Source organism: Musa acuminata, chromosome BXJ1-7 (genome assembly GCF_036884655.1).
Source record: "Musa acuminata AAA Group cultivar baxijiao chromosome BXJ1-7, Cavendish_Baxijiao_AAA, whole genome shotgun sequence".
Classification (NCBI taxonomy): domain Eukaryota; kingdom Viridiplantae; phylum Streptophyta; class Magnoliopsida; order Zingiberales; family Musaceae; genus Musa; species Musa acuminata.
The window spans coordinates 8,820,612-8,845,161 of record NC_088333.1 but is presented as its reverse complement, the minus strand read 5'-3'; the positions used below and the strand labels follow the sequence as shown (position 1 = coordinate 8,845,161).

Sequence of the window (24,550 nt, the reverse complement as noted above, 5' to 3'; positions counted from 1 at the left end):
CACAAACTGGTTTCAAGAACTTGTACCTCTCATATTGAACATAATGAATTACATGGAGTACACAATTAATACATATTAATCGGCTCATTTTGTTACATCAAGACATGCAGCGTCTATTTACATGTCCATGATAAACATTTCCCTTGCATGCTCAATCTCAAGCTTGTGAATCTTCACATGTCAACAACAATAACCATTCACCACCACTCTTCTAATCTCCTTATGGACTATGTACTGTGAATGATGTTTCTCCAAGCCCAAAATTGGCAATGTCATCTGATGATAATTGTTATGCTTCCCTTGTGATCACCCTGGCGACACGAAACAATAGTTATGGCCTCTTCGGTACTCTGCTTTTGAGTATCATTTGCAGTTTCTGTCTCTCTCCCTCCACCTCTGCAAACTGCAGACTAAGCTGAGAGTATCGACCCTGCATCTCATTAAGCTCGGTCTCCACAGCAGCATTCCTGCTCTTCAACTCGAGCATTTCTTTAATCAATTCATTAATGTCCTTAAAGCTCTGGAACCCTACTTCTTCATCGGTGTGTTGCTTCAGGAACGAACTGTACATCAAGCAAAAGAAAAGGAGAGCGTTCTGAATGTAGATTATAATTCAAGATCATCGTTCATATTGAAAACTACTCTGCTTGCCACTTCATGCAGTATACAATCTTGTCAGGCACCGAGATTTAGTAACTTATTTTCAACTGCAAACATGAGAGCTGGCCTAGATGAGACAACGGAAAGAGATGCAATATAGGTGAAATCCAAGAATTTATCAGACAAATCGAAAGGATGCTGGATATGTCCTCAGCTATAAATTAAAAGGTAATAACTTTGACTAAAACTATGCATCAACCAACTAAAAAACAAATCAGGTAGTTCACCCATCGCATATTCGGTTTGTTCCATGAATCCAATATTGATAGGGCTATTTAAAATTGAGAAAAAGAATACATGACACAAAGGTATCTTGGTGTAGTGGAACTAAAAGTAAATAAATTTACCTCTGGAAACAAAAGTCAGCTTTTTTCTTTGTCTGCAATGTTTCTGCAAGTTCAAGTTCTAATGAAAGTACTCTTTCCAATGCATTGCCATTTCCAGGAAGTTCTTTGAACAAAGGGAAAATGCTTCTCAATTGCTCATTCGCCTAACCATGAGAGGTTGAGAAATGGTTAATAACCTCAGATGCAGAAATGTACAACTAATTTTTCTTGGCTTGCAACACAATACATACCATATCAAGCTGTGACAAATCTCTTTCTAATCCCGGAAGGGATGGTAAGGATTGATGATCGTCTAATGGAATTAGCGATGACAAGTTCTCATTTTTTAGCTTTTCCAACTGCAAAGTTTGTAAATGTTAGAAGATAGTAGTAGTAGCCTACTGTAAACTGATGTTCAATGGGAACAACCATGCAGAAATGAAAAATATGCCTAATCCAACATTCCCAATGCATCTTGGCCCTAAATTATTGTAGGGACTAATGTCCTCAAATGGTAAAATGGTTATTATGACTTAAAACATGCATCACCTGTCCTTTCATACAAGTTCTGCTTCACTGGAATTTGAGCCCATTTTACATTATGATCAAGTAATCAACACACCCGACATACTCATATGGTTCATCATCTCTCTTTTCTTGTTGATTTTTTTCAGTACACATAAAGCTTCTTGGAAAAAAGAACCCCTCTACCTCTATGCCTCAACAGATCAAAATATTCATCTTGTATTATCATTGACAATTTCCTTCCTCAACTTTCCACAATTTCTGCAACATTACCTACACCATGATTATTCTGTGAATAATGGACTTAAGCCTGTAGCAATTCAATTCGGTGAATAAGTAGCTGACTACCCTGTCATTTCTTTAACATAACATCTTTTTGTGTTTATTGAAATATTATTGAAAGTAATAATATCTGCTGAAAAAAGTTGTGTATTTTACCTCTTTTTGTAGCATGTTCATGCCGGACATCAATCTTTGCAGCTCTTTGAAATGCTCCTCAGTAGCAGTGATATATGTTGTGTTATCTGCAAACAACGTATGTCGTTCAAGTGTACCTCCAGTATCCTGCCAAAATGCATTGTGAGTACCAAAAACTTACAGAGGTTCCATGAAGTTCCTAAGTGCATAGGTGAAATTTTGGCAAAAGATTAAATGGTGTTTGATGAAGCCTATTAATGCACTCTAGTGCCAACGCAAGAAATGATCAAGGTGCTGGGAAAATCAAGAATTAAAACTAAAATTTCTGAATAAAAATTAGTATCATTTGCACAGTCTAGAAAGTCGACTGCACCGGTCAGTACAGGACAGTATTTACCGACGTGATAGTAGAATAGTACACAAGCTGGACTATTTCGTCCGGTTTAATCTGATACCCAACTTATTTCTTAGAAATCTTACCAGGCACTGACTGGGCTTTCTACCAGGTACCAATCTACAACCTTATCTTTTTACCATCTCTAATCCTATTTCTCAACCATACTTCTCCCTCACGTGCACCTCCGCCATTTCTCTCTGTATGTGTATATGCCTCTAGTAGCCCTGAAAATTCTGATCAATACCTGACCCATACCGACACTATATGGTACTAGAATCATATCGGTCCAACCACTGACCGGTATCCTACCTAACTAATTTAATCCATTAACTGTAACTATAAGCATAATTAGGTAAAACCTCTAATAGACAAAGCACCCTATTTTACTTCAAGGGACAAGTGTTATAGGTTCTGCAAACCAAAATAGAAGGTATGTATCAAGGAACATAAATACAGTGGAAGACCAGTTCATCTGTGCTTAAGATATTATTTGTCACTCCTCAATACTAACAAAAATCCACAGCAAAATTAGATCATATGGCTCCTTAACGGTGTTAGGCCTATTATGGGGAATACGAAATGCTTGCAGGTTTAGAAGTATCAGCTCTTTTTCACTAGAGCAGGACAGATAACATACAACAAATTCCAACCTATATGATCCAGTAAAGCCATACTAACTATATTCAGATTGCCCTCTGAAATTCTAAAATGCCAATCAAGAGACCTTCCTGGCAAAAGATATTTTTCTCCACAAGACAATCTTGAAGATTTTACCAGACTAGCTTTCATACCCTTTCGTTGCTAAAAAAATAAGACCAAAAACACATTTTAGTAAACTTTCTAAAGATAGTACTTCATTTTAAAAATCACCTTTAACCGATATATCCAGAAAATGATGACATCATGTTGACTTTTAGACAACTTAAAACCTTGAAATTCTTTTCCCCTGCCCTTTCCATTCTTACCATAACTTTAGAATACAAGAAAGCGGAACATAAACTTGACATTATTCATAAAAATGGCAACCAAGAGAACTGTCACTGAAGTGCCCAGGTACAATTCCGTTCTGTTTGTGAATCTCCACCACCCACCTCTTTGGAAGAATAACATGGGTGATTATAGTTTTAAAAATACTGGAGTTGGACAAAAAGTGTATCCTTTTTAATATCTGAAGAAAAGAATACTTCATATACAATGCAACACCTTGATAAAATGTATAACATAACTAAAAAGACAAATGAAAGAGAAAATGAATTACCTTAAAAGCTTGTGAGCTTAATACTGGACATGAAAGTGAGCTCTCATTGGCACAAGTTGACATCATGACTTCAACATCTCCATTTGAGTTTAACTCACCACCTGTCTTCCAGAGGTTGACATCTATATTGTTCAAAGGATTGGAAACAATTCCAGCGGAAGCATCTATTCCGAAACAAGTACCTCTGTCATTTGGCATCTCTTGGAAGACAGATGGAAACCCAACGCTGCTGTCTTGCAAGATTTGCTCAATGGATGTTGTGGTAGGAAAACCAGAGTTGTTGCTGCTTTCCAAATTAATGGTTTCATTTGAAGCCATATTGCTGAACAACCTCTTAACCAAGTCAAGCTCCACTTTAGCTTTTGTTCTTTCTTCATTGCATTCCTTCAAGGAACCTTCAAGCATTAACTTTTCTTCTTTGCAACAGTCAAAGTTAAAGATAGTGCACTCCAGTTCATTCTTTATTCTATCATAAGTTTTGGCTAATTCTCTTCTATCAGTCAGAACTCTCTCTAGCTCAGACTCCAAGTTTGATATTTTTCCTGACAACTCTTCAATCATTTTCAATAGAGAAACCTCATTTTTCTTTGTGCACTCAACTTCATCAAGAGCATTTTGCAATTTCAATAACATTTCTTCTGCATATTTCTTAGAAACAAATAGCTGATTTTTTAGCTCTTGGATCTTGGATTCATGTTGCTCTTTGATAAAAGCAATTCTCAGCGATTCCTGGGATGATCTCTCATTCTCCTTCTTTTCACGAGCTTGAAGACACTCAGCCTCTGCTTTATCTTTGAGTTCTCTTAGATGGATGGAAAGGTTCTTATACTCTTCTGCCTTCAAAATCTGTTCTGATAGTTTACAACTAAGCTCATTATGGTGCTCTTGTAAGGTCCTCAATTCATGGTCACATTCCTCAAGCAATAATCCTTTTGTTTGTTGTTCATTCAATTTGGATCGGAGCACTATATCTGTAACTTCTAATGCAACCTTATAAGATCTTAAGTTGCACACCTCTTCTTCAAAACTAATCAGCATGTTTTTCAGCTGAGAAATCTCATCTTCATACTTCTGCTTTTGGTGATTACTATCAGCTTCTAGAGTTGAAGCTCTAACCTTGATATCTTCAAATTCTGTCCATGAAGCATTTCGTTTGTTAACATAATCAATGAGGTTTTCTTTCTCCTGAAAAACCGAGTCATAATCAGATTGTAATGATTGAAGGGCTACTGATAATCTTGCATTTTCCTCGGTTAATTGTGCTTCATTGGCAGAACATGTGTTTAGCAATGTGACAACATTCTCATGCTTCAAATTCATCTCCTCAAGCTCTCTTTCCAGTGTCTTAAGTTGTGCAAATAACTTCTGCGCATTCTCACATAACTGACTTCTCATAAAAGTAACTTTCATCTCAGCAGCTAATGAATTCTCAAGGATTGTTGCCAATTGATTCTCCATATCCATAATCTGCACGTGCAGGGATAAGTTCTCAACATCTAGCCTTCTTTGGTTTTCTTCATTCTTCAACAGTAGATGCTGAAATCCAGTGTTTGTTTTTTCTAAATCCACAATCATTTTCTGCAAATAAGCTACTTCAGTTTTTTGTTCACAAAAAGACAACAACTCCTGATCTTTTTCCTTCAGTTGTGCCGAAAGGCTGGTGACTGCAGCTTCAAGTTCCTCTCTCAATTTCTTTTCTATCTGCATATCTCTATGGGTGCATTGTAGACTTTCTTTTAGACTGTGAAGCTCATTTTCCATTTGGGTGGAAGCCTCATTCCCAGACTGAATAGACATCGACAAAGTCCTCCTCTCTTGCATGCAATTCATAAGACTGAATCGAGTTTTTTCAAGTTCCTCCTTGACACTCGCAAGTACCAATAGTTGGTTTATTAGATCCTTGTTCTCATCAGTAGCTCGCTGCAACTCAATTTCAAAATTTGTGAGTTTTGATGACAATTCTCTATTTCTCGATTCATTCTTCTCTTCAGCTTCTGAACTAATCTTAAGCTTTTCCAAAACATTTTGCAGTTCCACTTGAAGCTTTTCAACAAGTACATTGGACATTTCTAGCTTTTCGGTGACTTCATGTAATTCAGATTCAAATTTCTGCTTCATACTAAGAAATTCTGATTCCGACTTTTTCTGTGAGCACTGAGCAATATATCTTTGTTCCTTGATATCCCTGTTCTCTTGATGTAACTGGAGTATTTTCTTTGTTGTGTCTTTCTGAAACTGTTCCAAATTCATAATAACAGGCATATAATTTCCAGCTTCGAATTCCTGTATAACTGATATGCCACCAGGAGCAGAATAATTGATTTGCTCATAGCAAGAACTCATGCAAGTATATAGATACCCCAAATTCTCTTGAAGATGATCAACACAAGTTCGCATTTTATCATTTTCAGAAGACTTCATTTCAGATTCTTCCTTCAATGTTTTAAAATCCTCAATTATCGAGCTCAGTTCAGCCTTAAGACAATCTTTTTGTAGGTTTTCCTCTTTAAGCAAAATTTTTAACTTGTCCCTTTCTTCAATGCAAGCCTTATACTCTTTTTCATAAACTTTGCTTTCCACAAACAACCTCTCGTATTCTGCAACCTTTTCACTAAGTATAGCACTTTCATCAGACACATCTTGGAGTTTTGCTTCTAGAACTTGGTTTTTCAGTGTTAAACCTTCACATCTAGAGATGCATTCAGCTTTATCATCCCTAAATACTCTAGCTTCATCCAATGCTTTATGCAACTGAAGCATGAGGCTGTCCTTTATCTCTGTTTCACGTTGCAGCTGCTGTGCAAGTTCAAGCATAATGCCCTTCATATGCCGAACCTCATCATTTGCATCATAGAGTATACATTGTAAAACCTCTGAGAAAACCTTCAAATTCATGTTTAGCATATGCATTTCTGAAAGTTCAGCTTCCATATTCGAATGAAGCAATTTCAACATGTGAAATGAAATTCTCATCTCTTCTATACCATTTGCATCCACCATCTGTTGCTTATCTGATTCAGGATACAGACTTCGACTTTGAGTGGCTTTAGCATCATCCAGCCACTGAGAATCAAGCTTCGACATGAGAATGGCAGATCTTTTAGGAAATTCTTCATCTCTATATGTCCCTGGGGATAGACCAGCAGTAAGTTTGCTCGTGTTCTGAGTATGGTGTAAAACGTGCTGTCCAATCTTATGTGAATTAAATCCATCCATATGTGTCTCATCCCTAGTTCGCAGCTCTACATGCGTGGGCACCCCTTCCTGAGATGTTATACTACTAGCTTTGCAACAGACAGATATAGATCCACCATTATCTAATGAATACCATTTGTGAGTGGTCCCATAAGGCCCATTTTCTGCCTGAATTCTTGGAAGACCTGACTGGTAGTGTTCTTGATCAAACGAAGTTGGCATACCATCCTTATCAGTACATGACCTGGCCTCTTCTGGACTTTCTTCATGGTAGTGCTGATAAGCATCTGCAAGTGCTTGCTTTGCAAGATTTTCGTTCGTCTCATACATAGACAAAACTTGAAAGGAGAGTAATTCAAGGTCCTTCTGCAAACGATCAAATGCTATGGAATAGTTCCAACGAACCCTTTTTAATGCATTTTCTGAGGCAATCGCCCTTCTTTCAAGTTCCTTGTTTTGAGATTCTAAGCTGGTTCTATCTTCAGCAAAAGTTATATACTGTTCATTCATCTCTTGGTGCATTTTCTCTATCTGGTTTTTCAGAACAGATATTGAATATAGACAAGAGGAGTGTTCATTTCTGAGATTTTCCAGTTCCTCTACTGTTTGTTTCTGGCTTTGCTCCAATTCCAATATCAATGACTCATAGTAGCAGTGCATCTGGTCCATCTTCTTGGTAAGGCTTTCCTTCTCAGTTGTCAACTCCTCCAGTTTCGGTAAAAGATCAAACATTTTGTCCTCCCTCAAGCTTAAATGTTCAAGATTGTTCTGAAGAGTGCCATGCTCATTATATACTGTATGAGAATCGGTTAAGAGATGAACTGTGTGTTCCAAATGATCATTATCTCTGTAAGATCTGTCGAGACCCTTTACTTGGATAATATCTTCTTTGAGATCACCAATAACACACCCAAGAAGATCAAAATCAGGGCCTAGATAATCAAAATCAAGGCAAGCCTTATTTTGAATTTCTAGAACTTTGCTCTCAACGAGCAACAAACTCTCGAGCCATTTGACCCTCATATCATGGTACATATAGTGGGTCTCTGCAGCAGCTGTATCATTTTGAAGTTTACCAGCATTTGAATCATCACCTAGGTTGTGGTTCAATATTAAAGGACAACAAGTTCTCTGGTCAGCATTTTGCTGCATAAATTTAGCAGATTTTAAGGCTTCAAGATCATCTCTAAACTTTGAACACTCAACTTTTAACACAGACACTTCTCTAGTCAGTTGTTCTCCAGAAGTAAGCTCAAAAGAGAACTGCTTGGACAAACTTTGTGTTTCTGCACCTAATTCATCTGTAACTCGCTGCAACGACTTTGCTTCTAACTTAAGCTGTAAAAATGCTGATTCTGCTACCTCCAATCTTACTCTGAGTCTGGTATTTTCTTCAGAAGCTGTAGTAAGATTAGCAACAGAATAGTTTGAACTCCATCCATGTGTCCAACCGTTCCGCCCCTGGTTAGATAACTGACTGCCATTGGGATCACCAGTACCAGGCATAGGGCTCTCGCTGAGGGGTACATCATGACAAATCATACTTTGAAGGTCTTTCTTTTCAGTATACAAATTTTCTGAGGTATATGATGAGCCATCAACTCCAACAGATGAGTCATCATAATCTTCGTTCGACTCTCCCACTGGTTCAAGTGACAGGAGCCCCATATGATCCTCGTACCTGACTCTGGCATCAACCTATTCACAATACCAACCATTAAGGGAATGTACCTACCGCAACCAAACAATTTTCTGTATGTTTTAAATATCAACAAAGAAGCAGATACCCTAGGACAACTTACTGCAAGTATTTATTATAGTAAAACCTTTAAAAGAAATAAGCACTATAATTGTACTTGAAATCAAGTACTCTGAAGAAACTTGCTACCAATCATTTAGAATTCTTTAAACTACTCGATGACACATAGGCAGAGTTCATTTTCAAGAAACTAAGTGATCTCTTCAATCATCTAAAGAACATTTAAAAGTGCATAATAGTCACTTGACTCACTTCAACAATGGGTCAAGAATAAATTATTATGAAAATTCCACATGAAAAAGAAGGTAAACTTTAAAAAGAAAAAAATGTCGCAGACAATTTTGGTGACAGTATGTACCGGCTTGAAGCTTAACTTTTCATGTTAGCACGACATTTTCCATAGATGACCTGACCAAAATTAATCAACCACTAAAATGACTACCATATACATAAGGATTGATTATGCCCAAGCCTAAAACAATGTAGACCAAACCCCTAAAAATTAGCTCTTTAATTGCTGTGTGGATTATAACTCATGCATTAGTTGAAGCCTAGCCCATAGCTGATGTATGACTAACCAAATCAGGGTATTATGTGACCAATCTCAAAATTGAATCCTATGATCAAGTAAAGAACAATGTCATGACATGGAGAGAACAATCGAATAAACAATTCCTCTTTTCCTTCTCTTCTAAGAGATACAATACAGTAAATCTTAGCACAGTCCTTGAATAACTGAATCTAGGCTATCCCATCATTCTGAACAATTTTTTTGAGTCTTAAAGAAAATACTTAATGGAAAGATGCAACGAATATTGCTTCTTACTGGCCAGTAAGCAATTAAAAACATATAAATGAGACTGTCTTTCATTTGAATAAATCTAATATATCAATGATGCGGAATTGTAAATTTTAATGGAAAGCAATTTCAATCACCCAAATTTAGAGTCATTTTCACCAAGTCAGAAGGTCATGACTGATGAGGACTGAAAGGCACAAAGATTTCTGCAAGTAAATATTTCAATGGCAGTAAACTAAAATTTTAATTATAAATAATACCATACCTTCTCTGTAAGTTCATTGGCTATCACTGATGAAGTGGTTTCAGCTTCAGCAGGATTGTTTCTATGACTGGATATCATTTGGGCTCCCTTTATGCTAAGTTTGTGTTGCTGCTCAAATTCTCTAATGTAACAATGCAACATGTGAGAGCAGTGGATGAAAGCAATGAATACTGTTAACAAAAGAAGCAGATGGTTTTAATGAAGTGGCACCTGAAGCCAGTTTTGGATGTAAGAAGCTGCACTGTGACCTGGAATATACCAAGAAAAAAAAACATTAAAATGATAAAGAACATAATAGCTGTAAAAGAATATTGAATTTTAACATCCTAAGTCATCATGATGGAGGATAAGTTGGAGAGTACACTCATTACCCTCTGGAATTCCAATCATATTTTTAAACAACTTACAGATAGTTAGTTTTAAGCTGAATGGATCCTACATTATCTTCATGAGTTAATCTTTAGTTAGTTGGTAGATGAAATGATTACATAGTTCAAATGGGAACTATTTTGAAATGCAATTCTTCTTCAAATAAGGACTTAATTCGTTGAAATATGCATTGTATAGTGAAATAATTTCATAAACAAAGAAAATTTTTGAACAAGGTTTGCCTCCTTTACCCCTTATTGGTATTCCTCATGTCCTTCTGCACACTTTGCTTATTATCTATAAAAGCTTTTTCATATGTTCTGTTCAATCACCCTGCAATTTTAACTGCTGCATTAGTCCTTTGCACCTGATCCAGAAATAATTGACTATTTGATCCATGCCTCAACTAAAAAGAGTTTTATTCTTAGTTTCTTATCTCTGAAATTGAGTCTTCAAACTTAATAGTTTCATTGTGAAATCAAATTAAGCTTCGAACAACCATTGTTCTCAGATTCAAACAACCAAAACTGAAAATCTGAACTTAAGGCAACTAACATATAATTGCATAAGTGTCACCACTGTCCAAATCAGGATTCATAATTTCGCTGGGACTGGTACATACCAGATAGTATTTATCGGTCCAGACAAGCCAGGATGTAGACCGCCCCTTTTCTGGGTGGTTAAGTCCAGTTTAAGATTTAATAAATCCTCTCTCTCTCTCTCTCTCTCTCTCTCTCTCTCTCTTCCCCCCTCCCAGGTCCTTCTATCTCACTCTCAATCACGACCAACAAGCGCTGTGGAGCATGCTGCCCACCCATTGCCCATATCGTTGGTGCTTTTCATCTACCTCATTCTCTTCTCCTATTTCTTGGTGCTGCAGCATAAACCAGCATAACGTGTTGGTATGATGGTACAGACCAGACCTGTACAGGTCTAGCCATAGGCCAGTATGCGTTCAGTATCCGAGATGTTGAACCATGGTCCAAATGACCCTTTGTAGCTATTTCTACTGACAGCAACAAATTAATCAGTTCTAAATCCTGAATATCGTTCCTCCAAGGACCAATATCAAAAATTGCAAAATACATTAACAAAATCTTCTATGTTAAAAGATATTACAATTGTCATGAAGTTGACCTGAATTATAAAAGCATACAAGTGTTAGAGACCAACAGTAGATTCCATCCTTTGGTGTGATCATTTACCATTGCCATGGATAGCCACTGATTCACGAAGAACTATAGAGTCCACTCATCGTTGGCTTAAATTTTATAACAAAAAGTTCCAGAAAACACAGAAGCAAACATTTGCAAGAAACAACAAAAGTATGTTAAGAATGCTGAAATAGAAGAAAGCATGCTCACATGTAAAATTGTGCCAAAATCACAATTATTAAGAGGCAACGAAACAGAAGAAGGCTTCAGTGCATCTGCGAAGTCTGCGAGATTGATATTAACTTCTCCAAGAAAACTTGTCCTAGGAGACCCCTGAAAATATTAGATTTCCAAAAAAAGAAAAATGAGCCAATCACAGCTGAATACCTCATATATGATCTGCAAAAATATAAAGAAAAATAGAAGCACTTCAAAACAACATACGGATGCAAAATTGTATAAGTCAGTGGCTTTATCAGAGACGGCACTGAATAAAATGGTATAAGTTAAACAGAATTAAATACCATGGCCACCACAAGCTTATAATGCTTCTCGTCATAATTTTTAGTCCTTGTGTCCTGAAGAAGTCTTGCGGTTTCATAAACTGGATCTGGCCACTTGCAGATCCCATTTCTAACATTCGCTTTGTTTGTCTTTGCAGTTGCTTTGCCTGTGTCTATGGGGATAAAGGACACAAACAACTTGTCCCATCCTTGTGGTATCTGAAACAAGCAGAGATAATTCACTTATTTCTCTTATATTTATGACAGAAATGGGTAAAATAAATACAGGTCAGTAACCTAGACATGTAAGTTTACTTCATTGTGTAACGTTTGAAAATGTTTTGTCAAGAATGAGTATATTGCAATGTTATTGAGCACTAGTACTATGAGATGAATTTTAGCTTATGCAAGTGACTTGTTCGGATGATTTTGACATTCAACAAGTCAACCAACGAGAGTGACTGCAATAGCATAGTTGAAATAATAAGTACATAAAATAAGAAATCAGAAAGGTTGTAAAGCCATGTCATTAATTCAATCTCTAATAAAAATTTTATTAAAAAAATGAAACAGATAGCAAAGAAACAAAAGGCCAAACAAGAAGCAACTAAATTGACTATATTTGCTCCAGAAACATGTCTAAAATTTGAAATTAAGTTAAAAAAACCAAAACCAATCTTTGTTGATATTCTACACTGTTTTGATTCCAACAAATTATTCAAATTTCCTTTCGATTTCAATCACGAGAGAGAGAGAGAGAGAGAGAGAGAGAGAGAGAAATTCAGATATAGTAGATGCACAGATGAACCTCTCTGAGTGGATGAACTAATACCAGATGAACTTCGATGCATGGATGAAACAAGAATAAAAGAACACCCACATATCTCTGAGAACTCAGACACTTCTACCACCACCAACCTGTATCACTACAATGTCTGATGATATTGAAAGAAAAAACTCAACTAGTAATTTTTTTTATCATGATGAAGCTCTGATGAGAAGCCTCAGAAATAGGAGCTTTCCCAGATAAAGCAGTAGAAAGCATCACTTACTAAGCAAAGAATCAACAGAGAGAAATGGAGTGCCCGACAAAATAAACGGTCAAAAAACAAGAGAAAAAGAAAAGGTATCATCATGTGAACAAACGAGCATCTGCAAAAGCACGAAATTAGATAACTGACAAAGGTCCATACGACCAGCTAGCAATTCATATAAAGAAAAAACAAATAAAAACCTTGGAAAAGGCAGAGCTTACATGTGTTGCATGAAACTGCAGGCGGAAGACAACTTTCACTTTTGTCTTTTCGATCTTCCACTTAGGAATCCTCGACATTGTTCCCGAATCGGCTAATTATCAGCCAAAAACATCACCTTTCCTCTTCAATTGCCTCTCTGCATTACACACCCAAGACCATGAAGCACTTTCTTTTTGGTAAAAAGACAATGTGACAAGAACGCAACATGTACCCTTTTTCTTGAACAGTAATTCATCAAAACAACTTGAACAAATTTCCAGCCAGATCCAACTAAATTACTAAAGAATAAGTACGAATCTAGGAACATACCAAAGAATCTCAGGCCGAAACATCCCAAAGCATATCTTTCCTCCAGAAATCAAACAAAAGAAGGGGAAGAACCGATAAAAGGAACTCAAAAGATCTACACATTTACAAAAAGAGAACGCAAGACAACCACACTTTCACATACACCGATTCGGATCCAAGAATCATCTCACAACCTGTTTTAAAACCAGATCCAGTCGCCCAGATGCAGTCGCCAATCGACTTTACTGTACCAATTCTGCATCAAAGATCCAAGCTTCCCGCTAGCAAAAAAGCACGAAGAGAACCCGAAGCCCATTAACTCACGCAGCAGAGGCGACGCCGCTCATGGCGTCAAACCCCGATCTTCTCCTTTTCCGAACGGCCCCAGATTTCTCACCGCGAACCAACTATATATTTCAACAATGGCCACAAGAACTGACAGACAGACACACTAAGGAAGCAAGCGATGGAGTGTGGCGCGCGGGGACGGACAGAATAGGACAGAGCGCAACTCTCGTACCTAACTCCGGATCTGGTGCGTGGAGGGTAAGCAAGGAGCGGGCGGGGCCGGTGGAGTCGTCGTTAGAAAGGCTCGTCGCTCGGCGGAAGTCGAAATGGGGGTAGGGTTCTTCCAGAAACCGGCGGTCGATCGAGCTCGCCAAATCCCGATCGAAGAGGACAGAAGAGAGGGGGAGAGAGAGGGAAGGGGGGGGGCTTCGAGGAAAGAAAGGTATGCCGCGCCAAAGCCCGACTGCTTTGTCAAGGAATAATAATTAGTAGTAATTATTTGATTAAGGGGAGTGAGTGTACTAAGACGCAGGAAAAATGTACTTTTGGTCTTTAATTTGGGACAAATGGGCTGTGATTTGACCGTATTTTACGGAGATCACTGTGTGCTTTCGATGAGCCAAAGAAAATATATATACTATTAGACTAGATTTTGTTTCTTGTGGAGGAGTGGTTGATGAGGCGACGTGTGTCCAACAAATCACATGAGAAATATCGTGTTTATTTATCTCTTTTATTAAAATTTACCCGAAATTCCACCTGTGAATTATCTTTTCCATTAGATTCGATGAATCCTTGTCATGATATCGCTGATACTGTTGTGGCTAAGAAGAGAGCCAATCAGACTACGTCTTTGGCTGTCAATCTGATATAGTCTGCACTAATTGATAATTTTTCGTATTTTTTATTAAAATCAGCCCTTATTTCTATTTTTTTATTTTTATCTTAATTTTATTTATTGGGAAAGAAAATAAGTATTTTAATTTTTTGGATATTTTTTATAAAATATCCATATTTAAAAGATATTTTTTTATTTTTAAATTTTTTCTAATTTAATTTTTTTTTATATTTTTTATTATTTTAACTATTGTAGTATTTTTTATTTGGCTTATTTATATTATTTTTAAATAATATTCATAGTATTCTATTAATGTATTGTAAAATAAATACCATAAGTAATATTATATCAAATCTTTTTAATTATCATTGCTCTAATTTATTATAATATTATAATATTTTTAGACATAGTTAATTTGATTGAAGTTAAGACATCTATAGTGTTTTCAAATTGGTTTCATAGTATTTTTGTTATGGTAATTAAAATACTATAGCTAAAAACATACATAAAAAATTTAAAAGGATAATTTAGATATTTTTAATTAGAGATTTTTTTAAAAGTAAAATGATAAATATTGATTAGAAAATATTCAAAAATATGAGTATTTTTTAGAAATTATTTTAATTTAAAGGAATAGAGAATCCACGTGGCGGTAGTGAATCGGGACGCGAGTGTGGGACCGAACCTGTCCCGCGGGTCCCACGGCACCTTCTCCCATGTGGGATGCCGGCGGACGGGTTCAAAAGGAAATGATTTGAGGAATTGGGCCCACCATGCCATCCTTGAATTAATTCAATAAATATATGTTTTTTAGTAATTCATTAGATTGTTCTCAATCTTTTGATAGATTTTTTTTGTCTCACATGATAGAAACACAAGAGATAATCGATGACCGAGCAGGAAATAGGATACTAAGAAACCCTAAGACACCTACAACACTGCACACAACATCTCAACTCCATGGCTACATCAACGACCACCCCCTTCAAGGATTACACACCTCACCCAGCGATGCCTTGGCTTGGCTTTCCGATGAGCCGTTAGGATGGACTTTCGCCTTGCACCCACCCTTCTTCTTCGTCTGCTGCTCTTCCTTGGCCTTCTTCTCCTCTTCCTTTCTCCTCATCTTTTGCCTGTACTGCTCTTGCTGGATATGGAGATGCCCGTAGCTTGCTCCCATGGACAGCATGGTGTGGAGACAAATGGGGACCGTGAAGGGAGGAGTTCTCGCGCTCGGCGGTGGGAGGGGAAGCCCTGGATGCGGTGGTATTTGTAGGAGGAGGTGGTGATGGCTGTTTCTGCCGCGAGCAATTATTTGGCTCGGGTAGGCCATACACGCCGTGATTGTGGGTGAAGCCACACTGTTCCGAGTGCCTTTTTGAGCTCCACGGACAGATCCATCACACAAATATCTGTGGGCGAGCCATGGAATGGCTTCAAGTTTAAAGCTGACCGGTGGGTGGCATATGTCCCCTCGTGAAGTCAACAATGTCATCTATGCCCCTTCCAATGCTTATCATCAACTCCATGATATTTTATATGCTCTATTTTCCACAAATCTTACCTATTAGGATACAAATGGAGCATTTTTTTCTTCGATATTTGCTTTTCTATTAGATAAAAACATAATGGCAATAAAAATATCAAATATATGATATTTTTTTCAAGGTGGGATGTAATATCATCACTCAAGATCTCCAATATTTGTTATTATTATATATATTTGAATCATATATTTCTTTTTTTGGTTAGAAAAACCATCTTAATCTTCTTAGTCTCCACCTTTTCCCGAGTCAAAGAAAGGATAGTTTGGTCTGGCTAATGTTTATAGGGCCCCAAAGGATATCCATCATTAATTACATGATATCTTTTCCTCCCTTTTTCACACGCAATTCATTGAAAGCCAAATGAAGAACAAATATTAGATTGCGTCCCTTTCTAATTTGTTTTCATTCAAACATTACATAATAGATACTACGCCTTAATCATCAGTATAAGTACTCATAGTGTGCTTTATTATGTATGACATCGAGTGTCTCGATTCTTTGCTGATAGATCGATTATATCTTCAATAAGTTTCCACTCTGTGCACGGAATCGTTTGGCTTGACGATGAAAGCAGCGAGGGGTGTACGCAGACTTGTGTGGTCGACGGAGATGGGTTTCTGTCCTTCTCCTGTCACCTTCGTGCACGACCGCCACTGCAGAAGAAGCTGCAACAGTGGTTGTGTGGCCTTTTGTGGATAAGGGTTTTGGATTGCTTTGATTGATCTCCCCTGCATCCGCAAAGGGAGTCGATGGAGAATGATTGTGGTGGAAGTGGTGGGGATGCTACGCCCTCTTCTGATCTTGATAACCTTCGTGGCCCCTCAATTGATTGCCACATTTAGAGTGGGTTATTGATGGATTTCTAGCCTCAAATCATCAGTGCATCATCCTATATACGACTCAGATTTTGGATCTTCATGTGTTTGTGTGTGTGTGCATATATGTATGTTGTTTGATCGATTTGCACATCAGCTGTAAATGGATAGCCCAATATTAATCTTTCATGCTCGGATTCGGATGTCCTCGGACAACTACAGAAACAGTCGATGGCAGATGTTCCCGGCAAAACACCAGAAGATGATTCGAGTGCCAGTCAAAGAATATGGAGGAGCACATCTCAGCCGAGAAGCCTTGTCAGTCTTTGACATGCCTCTCGAACGCATTCCTCGCTGTTGAACGAGCTCACTCTGATGAAGCCTTCGCCTCCCGGCCCAAACCCACATCCCGGTACAGTGATGACGTGCGTCTTCTCCAGGATCTCGGTGAACACATCCCATGACCGGCGACCCGGGAAGCGCACCCACACGTAGGGTGAGTTGCTGCCGCCGTACGCCTCGAGACCCATCGAGCCAAACGTCTCCGCCAGTGTTCTTGCGTTCTGCTTGTACACGTCGATCACCTTGCTCATAGCCTGCGGCTTTGCGTTAGTACGAGGAGATTAATGTCATGAAATGTTTGGATCATCTGAGCGTGTACGGTTGCTGACCTTGCGACCTTCTTCGGACAAACACGCGAGTCCACCGATCTGGGCGATGCTGGACGCACCATTGAAGCAGGTGCAGATGATGCGATCGAAGTCCTTATGGACGGGGAACCCGTCGGAGTACGAGAGCTCATGGGGGACGACGGTCCACCCGAGGCGGACGCCGGTGAACCCCGCGGACTTGGAGAAGGAGGAGATCTCTATGGCGACCTGAAAGAGCGGTGTTGCTCAAGCAAAGGGGATTGCAAGTCTATGCATGATCAAACAGGGCTACCTCTTTAGCTCCGGGGATCTCGTAGATCGATCTGGGGCTGTCATCCGATATGTATGCAGCGTACGCAGAATCGTAGACGATGAGAGATCCATTCCTATGTGCAGTCTCAACCAGCTGCACTAGTTGCTCCCTGGATGCAGCATGACCTGTCGGGTTGTTCGGCGAGCAGAAGAAGATGACGTCCGTCCTCGGAATGCGGGAGAAGTCCGGGAAGAATAGGTTCTCCGGTCCACATTTCATGTACTCGATTCCCCCGTACTTGCTGCTGCCGGCGACGTAGTCTCCGGTTTGGCCCATTATGATGCCTGAATCAACGTACGCCTGTTCATCCAACAACATTCGATCTCATCATTCCAACAGAGTCATCGGATTCGATCGCAAGTATCTTCTGGCATCAAACACATCACCGGAAAGGTCGGGTCTTGCACGGCAATCGTCACGTCGGATCCGAGCAACAGCTGCACGCGAGAGATGTCACATTGTGCACCGTCCGAGATGAAGACCTCGGTGTCTTCTATGCCCATGTCTCCGTATATCGTTGCAGCAATCGTCTTGCGCAGTGTCTGATAGATCAAGAAATTTAGGAGCGTGTCTTCCCCGACTCGACATCACGAGGCAAGCAACGGAGGATGATACCTTGTTTCCTTGCTCTGCGCCGTAACCTCGATAGCCTTCCCGAGTGGAGAGTGCATGCGAGTACTGCACGAAACACACAACCAAGTGCATCTGTTGATGGAATTCTAAGTTGTGGATGAGAAGCTACGGAGAAAAACCGTTGACATTTTCCGGATAACCATCGACGAAAGTCAAACATATTTTGTCCTTTTCTGAAAAGAGTTTTCTGATCAGGTTTCAAACCCTATAAGTTAGTGTGACTCGTGAGGTCAACTTTGCATTAGGCTTAGGAGATTACTATTAAATGCCAATAATAGTCAAATTTTGATGTCATATGAAAATATTATAAACTTTTTTTTTTTAAATGATAAGTGACGAAGACAAAATTCGAACCAGAAGGTTCTTATCAATTATATTAGTATCAAAACATATCAATCGATATATCAAATCCTTAATTTTTGGTAAGTAAGTCTGATATATCGATATATGATTTAAATATTTACTATAATTCTTAGGAAATAAAACAACACCTCAGCCATTGCGGATGTTATAATGTTTGGTATAGGCTCAGTGGTATCACCAATCCCCAAGCTAATGATCTTGGCATCTGGATACTTCTCCAAGTGCTCCTGTTGCCTCATGCCAATCTGTTCCACAGTAAAGCTTGAGAGAGAGAGAGAGAGAGAGAGAGAGAGAGAGAGAGAGAGGGTAACATGAAACGAAGCCTACCTCGGGAAACAGATATCCATTTCGGAGCTTTTCCATGTTTGCATTGCGAGAGAGCTTCAATTGGGAGACTACACATGCCAGCATGAAATAAACTGCATAGCATCTCAAGCAAGAGTGTCTATACGTTGATGAACAAACAAGTAGACAGCAACATAGTCTAATTACCCATCTTGATCTGACTCATCATGCTGCACGAAGGGCCGCCTCTCAGATGAATTGGCCTAAAGACCACAAGAGAAGACGATGACGGTGCACAAACAAACGCAAGAAACTCTAAGGCTACACTTTCTGCAAACACTTACTTCGATGCAATCATCATCGTGTACGTATATATAGAGGAACAAGAAGCTTTGATATCTCTTGTGAGCTATCATCGTAAGGTATATATAGAGGAACAACAAAGCCAGGCTCAGGTGGCGACAATGCCATGTCGTGGCGGTGATGGTGGTCAAGTCCGGCGAAGACTAATGGATTCAAATGGAGCTGTCGACAGCCATCAGAGTGGGCCAGAGAGAACTTTCTTCTGGTCGTTAGTTCTAGCGATCAAACACGTAGTAAGAGATCAAAGCGCCGGTCCGAAACAAGCTTGTCCTTCATGCTCGTTCTTCTTGTCAACGGTGGAAGGATGCATGTGAGGGATGGTGATGTGAGGATGGAACTGCCACTAGCTTTCTCGCAGTTCCACCAAATTTCCAGCGATGTTCCGACCATGTTCTTCGAGTGGCGAAATGGAATTCAAATTGTAGCCCATCAATTTCCATTTGTTCATCAATGTCAATTGTTTGTCTACCCATGAAATTTCCTGGAAGAGTTTACCGCGAGGAAAGAAGAACAAACAGTCGCAATAAAAAGAGGAATCTTAGCGAGCAGAAGAAGAAGGAATTGTAGATAAGCACATTTCCATGTCTTTTTCGGGTCACCATCTTCCTCGGCTTTTTTCTCCCTGGTTTGTGTTTGATTGTTGATCTCTCGAAGTACGTTGGAATTTAAACTTGTTCAAGTAATTTCATCGAAAAGGGAGAGATTCATTGCATCAAAAGAAAAAGTAGATTAAATGTCTGTGGAAGAAGAAACCAAATTGACTATTGATTCTTGAATGGATTTCTTGAAAGAGAATGATTCATTTGGAATATAATTAATGTAATATATCTTTGTGGACTATATAAACCCCGTAAGGTCATGAAACATGTAGAATTTCTAAAATCGTAAAGAATTTTGAGAGAAACACTTAAGATTTAACCTTATCCTATTCTTTCTTTATTTAATAACTCTATCCCTTCTTCCTTCCTATCAAGTTCAACAAAGTATACTTGAATTATCCGCGATCCAAATTGCGGGGAAAAACCCTCTTCAAGCAGTTGCAAGCGAAAAGAATGATCGTTTCCATGATCATTCTCTGCAATTACAAGGGTCGATGATAAACTATGGCACATAAGCACGGATCATGTCGCACACCATCCATGCATGGCTTCGGCAGGCCATCACCGGCAACTTGGACAAAACAATGAGTTGCTGTGGGAGACGACGGAGAGGTTTTTGGAAGCTCATGTTTTGACTTCTCAAGCACCATTGCAGACTTGTGCCTCCGTCCTTGGAGGGGCCTGCTGATGGAACCAAACACCCACCGGGGGGGCGGCGGATCGGTGCATGCACTGCGATCCTTATCCGACCTAACACACCAACCTATCCATAATCGTATCAATGCCACCACCAACCAGCTATTGCGGGACTCATTTCTGGAAGACTTTCGCTAGACTTGCAGTCACCCAAGTCAACTTAAAATTTCTGGGTCTCTCTGTTTGCTGCTTCATTGAAAATTCCCGTTGGTTGATGCCCGATGGACTCGGCAACTGTAGAAAACGAAATCCACACCATCAGACACATGTAATATAATCGAAGAAACCTCTCCTCCCTCTCCAAACCGATGGTGAATTTTCTCTGCTAAGTTCTGAGTGTGTTTGAGTTTAGAAACCTACTTGGATGCATGTGGTATTGGGTGGGAAGACAGACCACAGGAAGCTACGTTCGTTATCCATGACCCTCTTCACCCACGGGGTCTCACAGAATCCCCAGCTGCGGCACGTGCTTTGACCGAAAGGCTTGACTTCGACGAGGAATCAAGGAACTGGTGCTGCATCATCTTGGGTGAGTCGTCGTCCCTTGGAAGGTACGAGAGCACAGCTTCTAATTGATTACTAATAGAGCTTACTTCATTAAACGTTGACTTATTGACGGAGAAGCCCGTGGATTGTCTGCATGCATGGGATGGAGTAGGTTGGTCCAAGAAAACCTGGCATTCCGATGGAAAGTACGTTGATTTGGTTTCATGTCAGCAAACCCTTTTGTTGACTAACATTATTAAGGACAGCCAGGGAAGATTAAGAGTAGGCTAATCCGATTTCGTGGAATTGATAGGTCTAAAGAAATAATTCTCACAAGAAATCTCAGTTGATGACGAGGAGGAAGAACAAAGAGGTGACACAAACAGTTTTAAGTCTTGCATCAGAATCTAAACAATCGTGTAACATAACATTACAAGATATATATATATATATATAGCCTATCATAACAAATATTACCGGGCAACATTAAAGAGACAGAAAAGAAACCTAATAAACATATAAAACAACATTTCTCAAGAATTAAGAAATGTAGGGATCATTGACAATAATGCACACTAAAAAACAATTGTGCAGACCATACAATTCAGTATTCATTCTCAAAGTCAAAGCACACCATCTTTGATGGATTTAAAATCATAAGAGCGTTGAAGTCAATTGCAATTGGCAAGACAAATGTTAACAGCTAATTCATCCACCACTGTTGCAAACAATTAAAATCCAAATTCCCAGACTTGAAGAACCCAATCTATTAATCTAGCATTATCAACAGAATACTACATAGCAATAGTTAATCAAATACCATTGGTATTGGCAACCATAGACAATAACTCTTCTCCAGAAGATTTCTGGGAAGTCAGCACCTATTTCAGAAACATAGACGGTAGGAATGGCATTTCCACACATTACAACCCTCCCAGAAAGATATGCACGGAATGATGATATATATTTCTTTTTGCAAGACTTAGTTTGTAGTAAAAAAAAATACACTACAATAAACAGGAGATATATCTGAAAGAGAAATGCATAACCCAAAACATATTCTTGAAGAAAATAATATTAAGAAACAAGGAAACTAACTGAAGCGGACACGATCTGCCACCGCCGTATATGAGATCGTCTAAGGATGGACTTGCACATTCTATGCAGATGATGTGAATTAAAAATACCATTGTTGTAAATTCAAACTTGCACTGGTGTCATATTATCCTTCATGCCACCATCAGGCAAACAAAAAAAAAAGAAAAACTAGAGCCAAAAGAAAAAGTACAAGTAGAACAATCAAATACCTCCACCATCTAACAATATTCTGGCTATACCTAATAGAGACAAGCAAAGTTCTCCAAATTACTGAATTTTTAATAAGGAAATCCTGATAATGACAACTGCAGAAGTTAGCAAATCTGCAAGTAAGCCTCTAGCTCCAAAAAAATCGAATTGTAGTATTTCTCCTAGCAATGCAATGCGTACAAGTTTGCTAGTGGCATCAACAAGGTGTGAAGTGGACAAGGCATGTTAGCTCTTGCAAATCAGCAGCAGAAAAAAAAATTTCAGGTTACACAGGCCATCACTCCAATACCCTTGATGGACACAACTATATATGTTCCAGTTTTGCACACGTAACGGCTTCCAAAGTTTGACTAGTTGGTGGGTCCATTTCCAGAAGGTTATCGTCAAACCAAGTTAGCAAAACAATCCTACACTAACCTCAACCAAATGATAACTCCAATGAATGTCTATGTTAAATTATTTATGTGCTGCAGGCTACAAGCTCTCATGTGCAGAAGAAGGGACCACTAATGTGTAAAAGAGAAAACATTATTATAACTTGAAGAAGTAACAACCTCAATTGTTGTTCCAAACCTGTATTCAGAATTACTAGCAATGAAATCGAGCTGTCCATATGAGAATGAACAAAAGGTGTGTAGTCACTAAAGCAAAAGCTTTGAAGCAAAAAACACTCAAGGGAATACATGGCATAAGCACCAAAGGATTTTGATGATTTACTGCAGCAATAGTAACGATACCAATTAACATGAACAGCACAAGCCAACTACAAAGAGAAATACTTGATCAGTCTGCAACTGTTGCAACCCTTCCGTAGAATCACAGTCAACCGTGTAAAGAACAATTCAGAGACCAAGATCCCTGCCCGCATGCACAACTTTTCCAACCTGTCTTTGCTAAATAAGCCAGATCATTGATAGGCATTGGAGAATCTAGGTGACATAGAATAGACATTTCAATTTCCATTGCTGAAAACAATAATAACTAAAGGACAGAAGATAAGAGAAATACAGAAAAGAGAGGATACAAACAAAGGCAGGCAACGAGAGAAGAGAAAAGAAGACAAGACCGCTTTCCCCATCTTATTAGAATCATAGCATAAAATTCATCATTTCTCTCCAAATCTGTTCAATTGCAGAGAGAAAGAAAAGAGAGTTTGTAGAGAAGTTGGTTCTTCCCAGTCTTCTCCACTTTCTTTACAAAGATTATGACCACATAATAGAATGTTACTCTCATAACTTATTATAACCAAATAAAAGCATCCACAGCTCTTTTTGTCAAGGCCATAAGACACATTTAACTTATTCTAACCAAATAAAAGAATCTGTCACTCAAGGCTATAAGAAACATTTCAGCTAACGGAGGCCCTTCTAAATGAGTAGGGACAATTAACATATAGGAAAACATAATCATCACATAGACCAAATGGCTACCCATTCTTAACGTGAAATACGAAAGAAATGCCGCTGAAGGCAAATTTGACAGTCTCAAGGAACACTAAATTGCAATGGTGTTGCCTTGTTTTGGTGTAGATTTGTGCATTAGATACAACAAACATTAAAAGAAACTGCATTTCATAGAGCATTATTAAGACTGCAAATTAGGGCAGACAACGAAGAAGGCTCGAGGGAATAAAGCAACATCTAGTTCACAATATCAATATAATAAGAAACAAAGAGCAGAATCATAGCAAAAGTTGTATAATCGAACATCCATCTCTAAAGAAAAGAGCAAACAAGCCTCAGAAACATTGGACCAAAAGATAAAGACCCAAACTCGATGGTGATTGAATGCGAACCCATTCCATGGCAGATATTAACGGTACGACTTCTGGAAGCGGGCACGGGCGCCACGGCCTCCGAACTTCTTGGGCTCGCAACGTCGTGGGTCGGCAACCAGGAGGGTGCGATCGTAGCGGACGAGGATGTCCTCGATCTCCTTCTTGGACTGCTCGTCGACGTACTTCTGGTGGAAGGGAACAAGGGCCTTAGATGCGGAGGTCGACGCCCATGAATCGCTGCCGGCCGAGGTGGAGGATGGGCTCGAAGACCTTGAGGCGGAGGATCTCCGGCTTCACCAGCTCGATGGGGACGCCGTTCACCTTGATGAGGCCGCAACCGCGCTTGCAGTGCGCTACCGCCACCGCCGTCATCTTCCGACCAAAGCACTGGACCGACTCCACCGCCGCCGCCGCCATC

At 39.1% G+C, this 24,550-nt stretch overlaps 2 protein-coding genes and 1 pseudogene across 4 annotated transcripts; all 3 read right to left on the bottom strand.

Annotated features, from left to right (window-relative positions):
- Positions 1 to 10: 10 nt before the first annotated feature.
- Positions 11 to 13,893, bottom strand: LOC103991421 (sporulation-specific protein 15). Of its 3 annotated transcripts, none has more exons than XM_009410875.3 (11): positions 13,692 to 13,893; positions 12,883 to 13,019; positions 11,649 to 11,846; positions 11,335 to 11,457; positions 9,812 to 9,849; positions 9,602 to 9,722; positions 3,584 to 8,476; positions 1,950 to 2,075; positions 1,238 to 1,345; positions 1,008 to 1,150; positions 11 to 563 (listed from the first exon to the last, which is right to left on the bottom strand). In XM_009410875.3, exons 2-11 carry the CDS (start codon positions 12,958 to 12,960, stop codon positions 332 to 334), a joined length of 6,060 nt encoding a protein of 2,019 aa, XP_009409150.2. In that variant the 5' UTR covers positions 12,961 to 13,019; positions 13,692 to 13,893; the 3' UTR covers positions 11 to 331. The 3 variants fall into 3 exon arrangements, with proteins under 3 accessions (XP_009409150.2, XP_009409151.2, XP_009409153.2); XM_009410876.3 differs by lacking the exon at positions 13,692 to 13,893 and adding an exon at positions 13,366 to 13,685; XM_009410878.3 differs by lacking the exon at positions 13,692 to 13,893 and adding an exon at positions 13,193 to 13,358.
- Positions 13,894 to 16,819: 2,926 nt separating this feature from the next.
- On the bottom strand, positions 16,820 to 19,282 carry LOC135679909 (aminotransferase ALD1 homolog). The gene is made up of 9 exons (XM_065193892.1): positions 19,248 to 19,282; positions 19,111 to 19,166; positions 18,946 to 19,013; positions 18,747 to 18,863; positions 18,238 to 18,300; positions 18,009 to 18,164; positions 17,602 to 17,922; positions 17,331 to 17,537; positions 16,820 to 17,255 (listed from the first exon to the last, which is right to left on the bottom strand). Exons 1-9 carry the CDS (start codon positions 19,262 to 19,264, stop codon positions 16,962 to 16,964), a joined length of 1,299 nt encoding a protein of 432 aa, XP_065049964.1. The 5' UTR covers positions 19,265 to 19,282; the 3' UTR covers positions 16,820 to 16,961.
- A 4,702-nt stretch (positions 19,283 to 23,984) lies between these two features.
- LOC135678656 (small ribosomal subunit protein uS9-like) lies at positions 23,985 to 24,549 on the bottom strand (annotated as a pseudogene).
- Between the last annotated feature and the right edge of the window lies 1 nt (position 24,550).

Excerpts from the sequence above, each read along its gene's own strand:
- LOC103991421 (XM_009410875.3), bottom strand. The coding sequence starts at position 12,960 with ATGTCGAGGATTCCTAAGTGGAAGATCGAAAAGACAAAAGTGAAAGTT. Across the intron at positions 9,850-11,334 it reads ATTTTGGCACAATTTTACAT|GTCACAGTGCAGCTTCTTAC; the intron begins GTGAGCATGCTT and ends GGTATATTCCAG. Across the intron at positions 8,477-9,601 it reads CCAATGAACTTACAGAGAAG|GTTGATGCCAGAGTCAGGTA; the intron begins GTATGGTATTAT and ends TATTGTGAATAG.
- LOC135679909 (XM_065193892.1), bottom strand. Across the intron at positions 18,864-18,945 it reads ATGGATATCTGTTTCCCGAG|ATTGGCATGAGGCAACAGGA; the intron begins GTAGGCTTCGTT and ends ACTGTGGAACAG. Across the intron at positions 17,256-17,330 it reads TGTCCGAAGAAGGTCGCAAG|GCTATGAGCAAGGTGATCGA; the intron begins GTCAGCAACCGT and ends GCAAAGCCGCAG.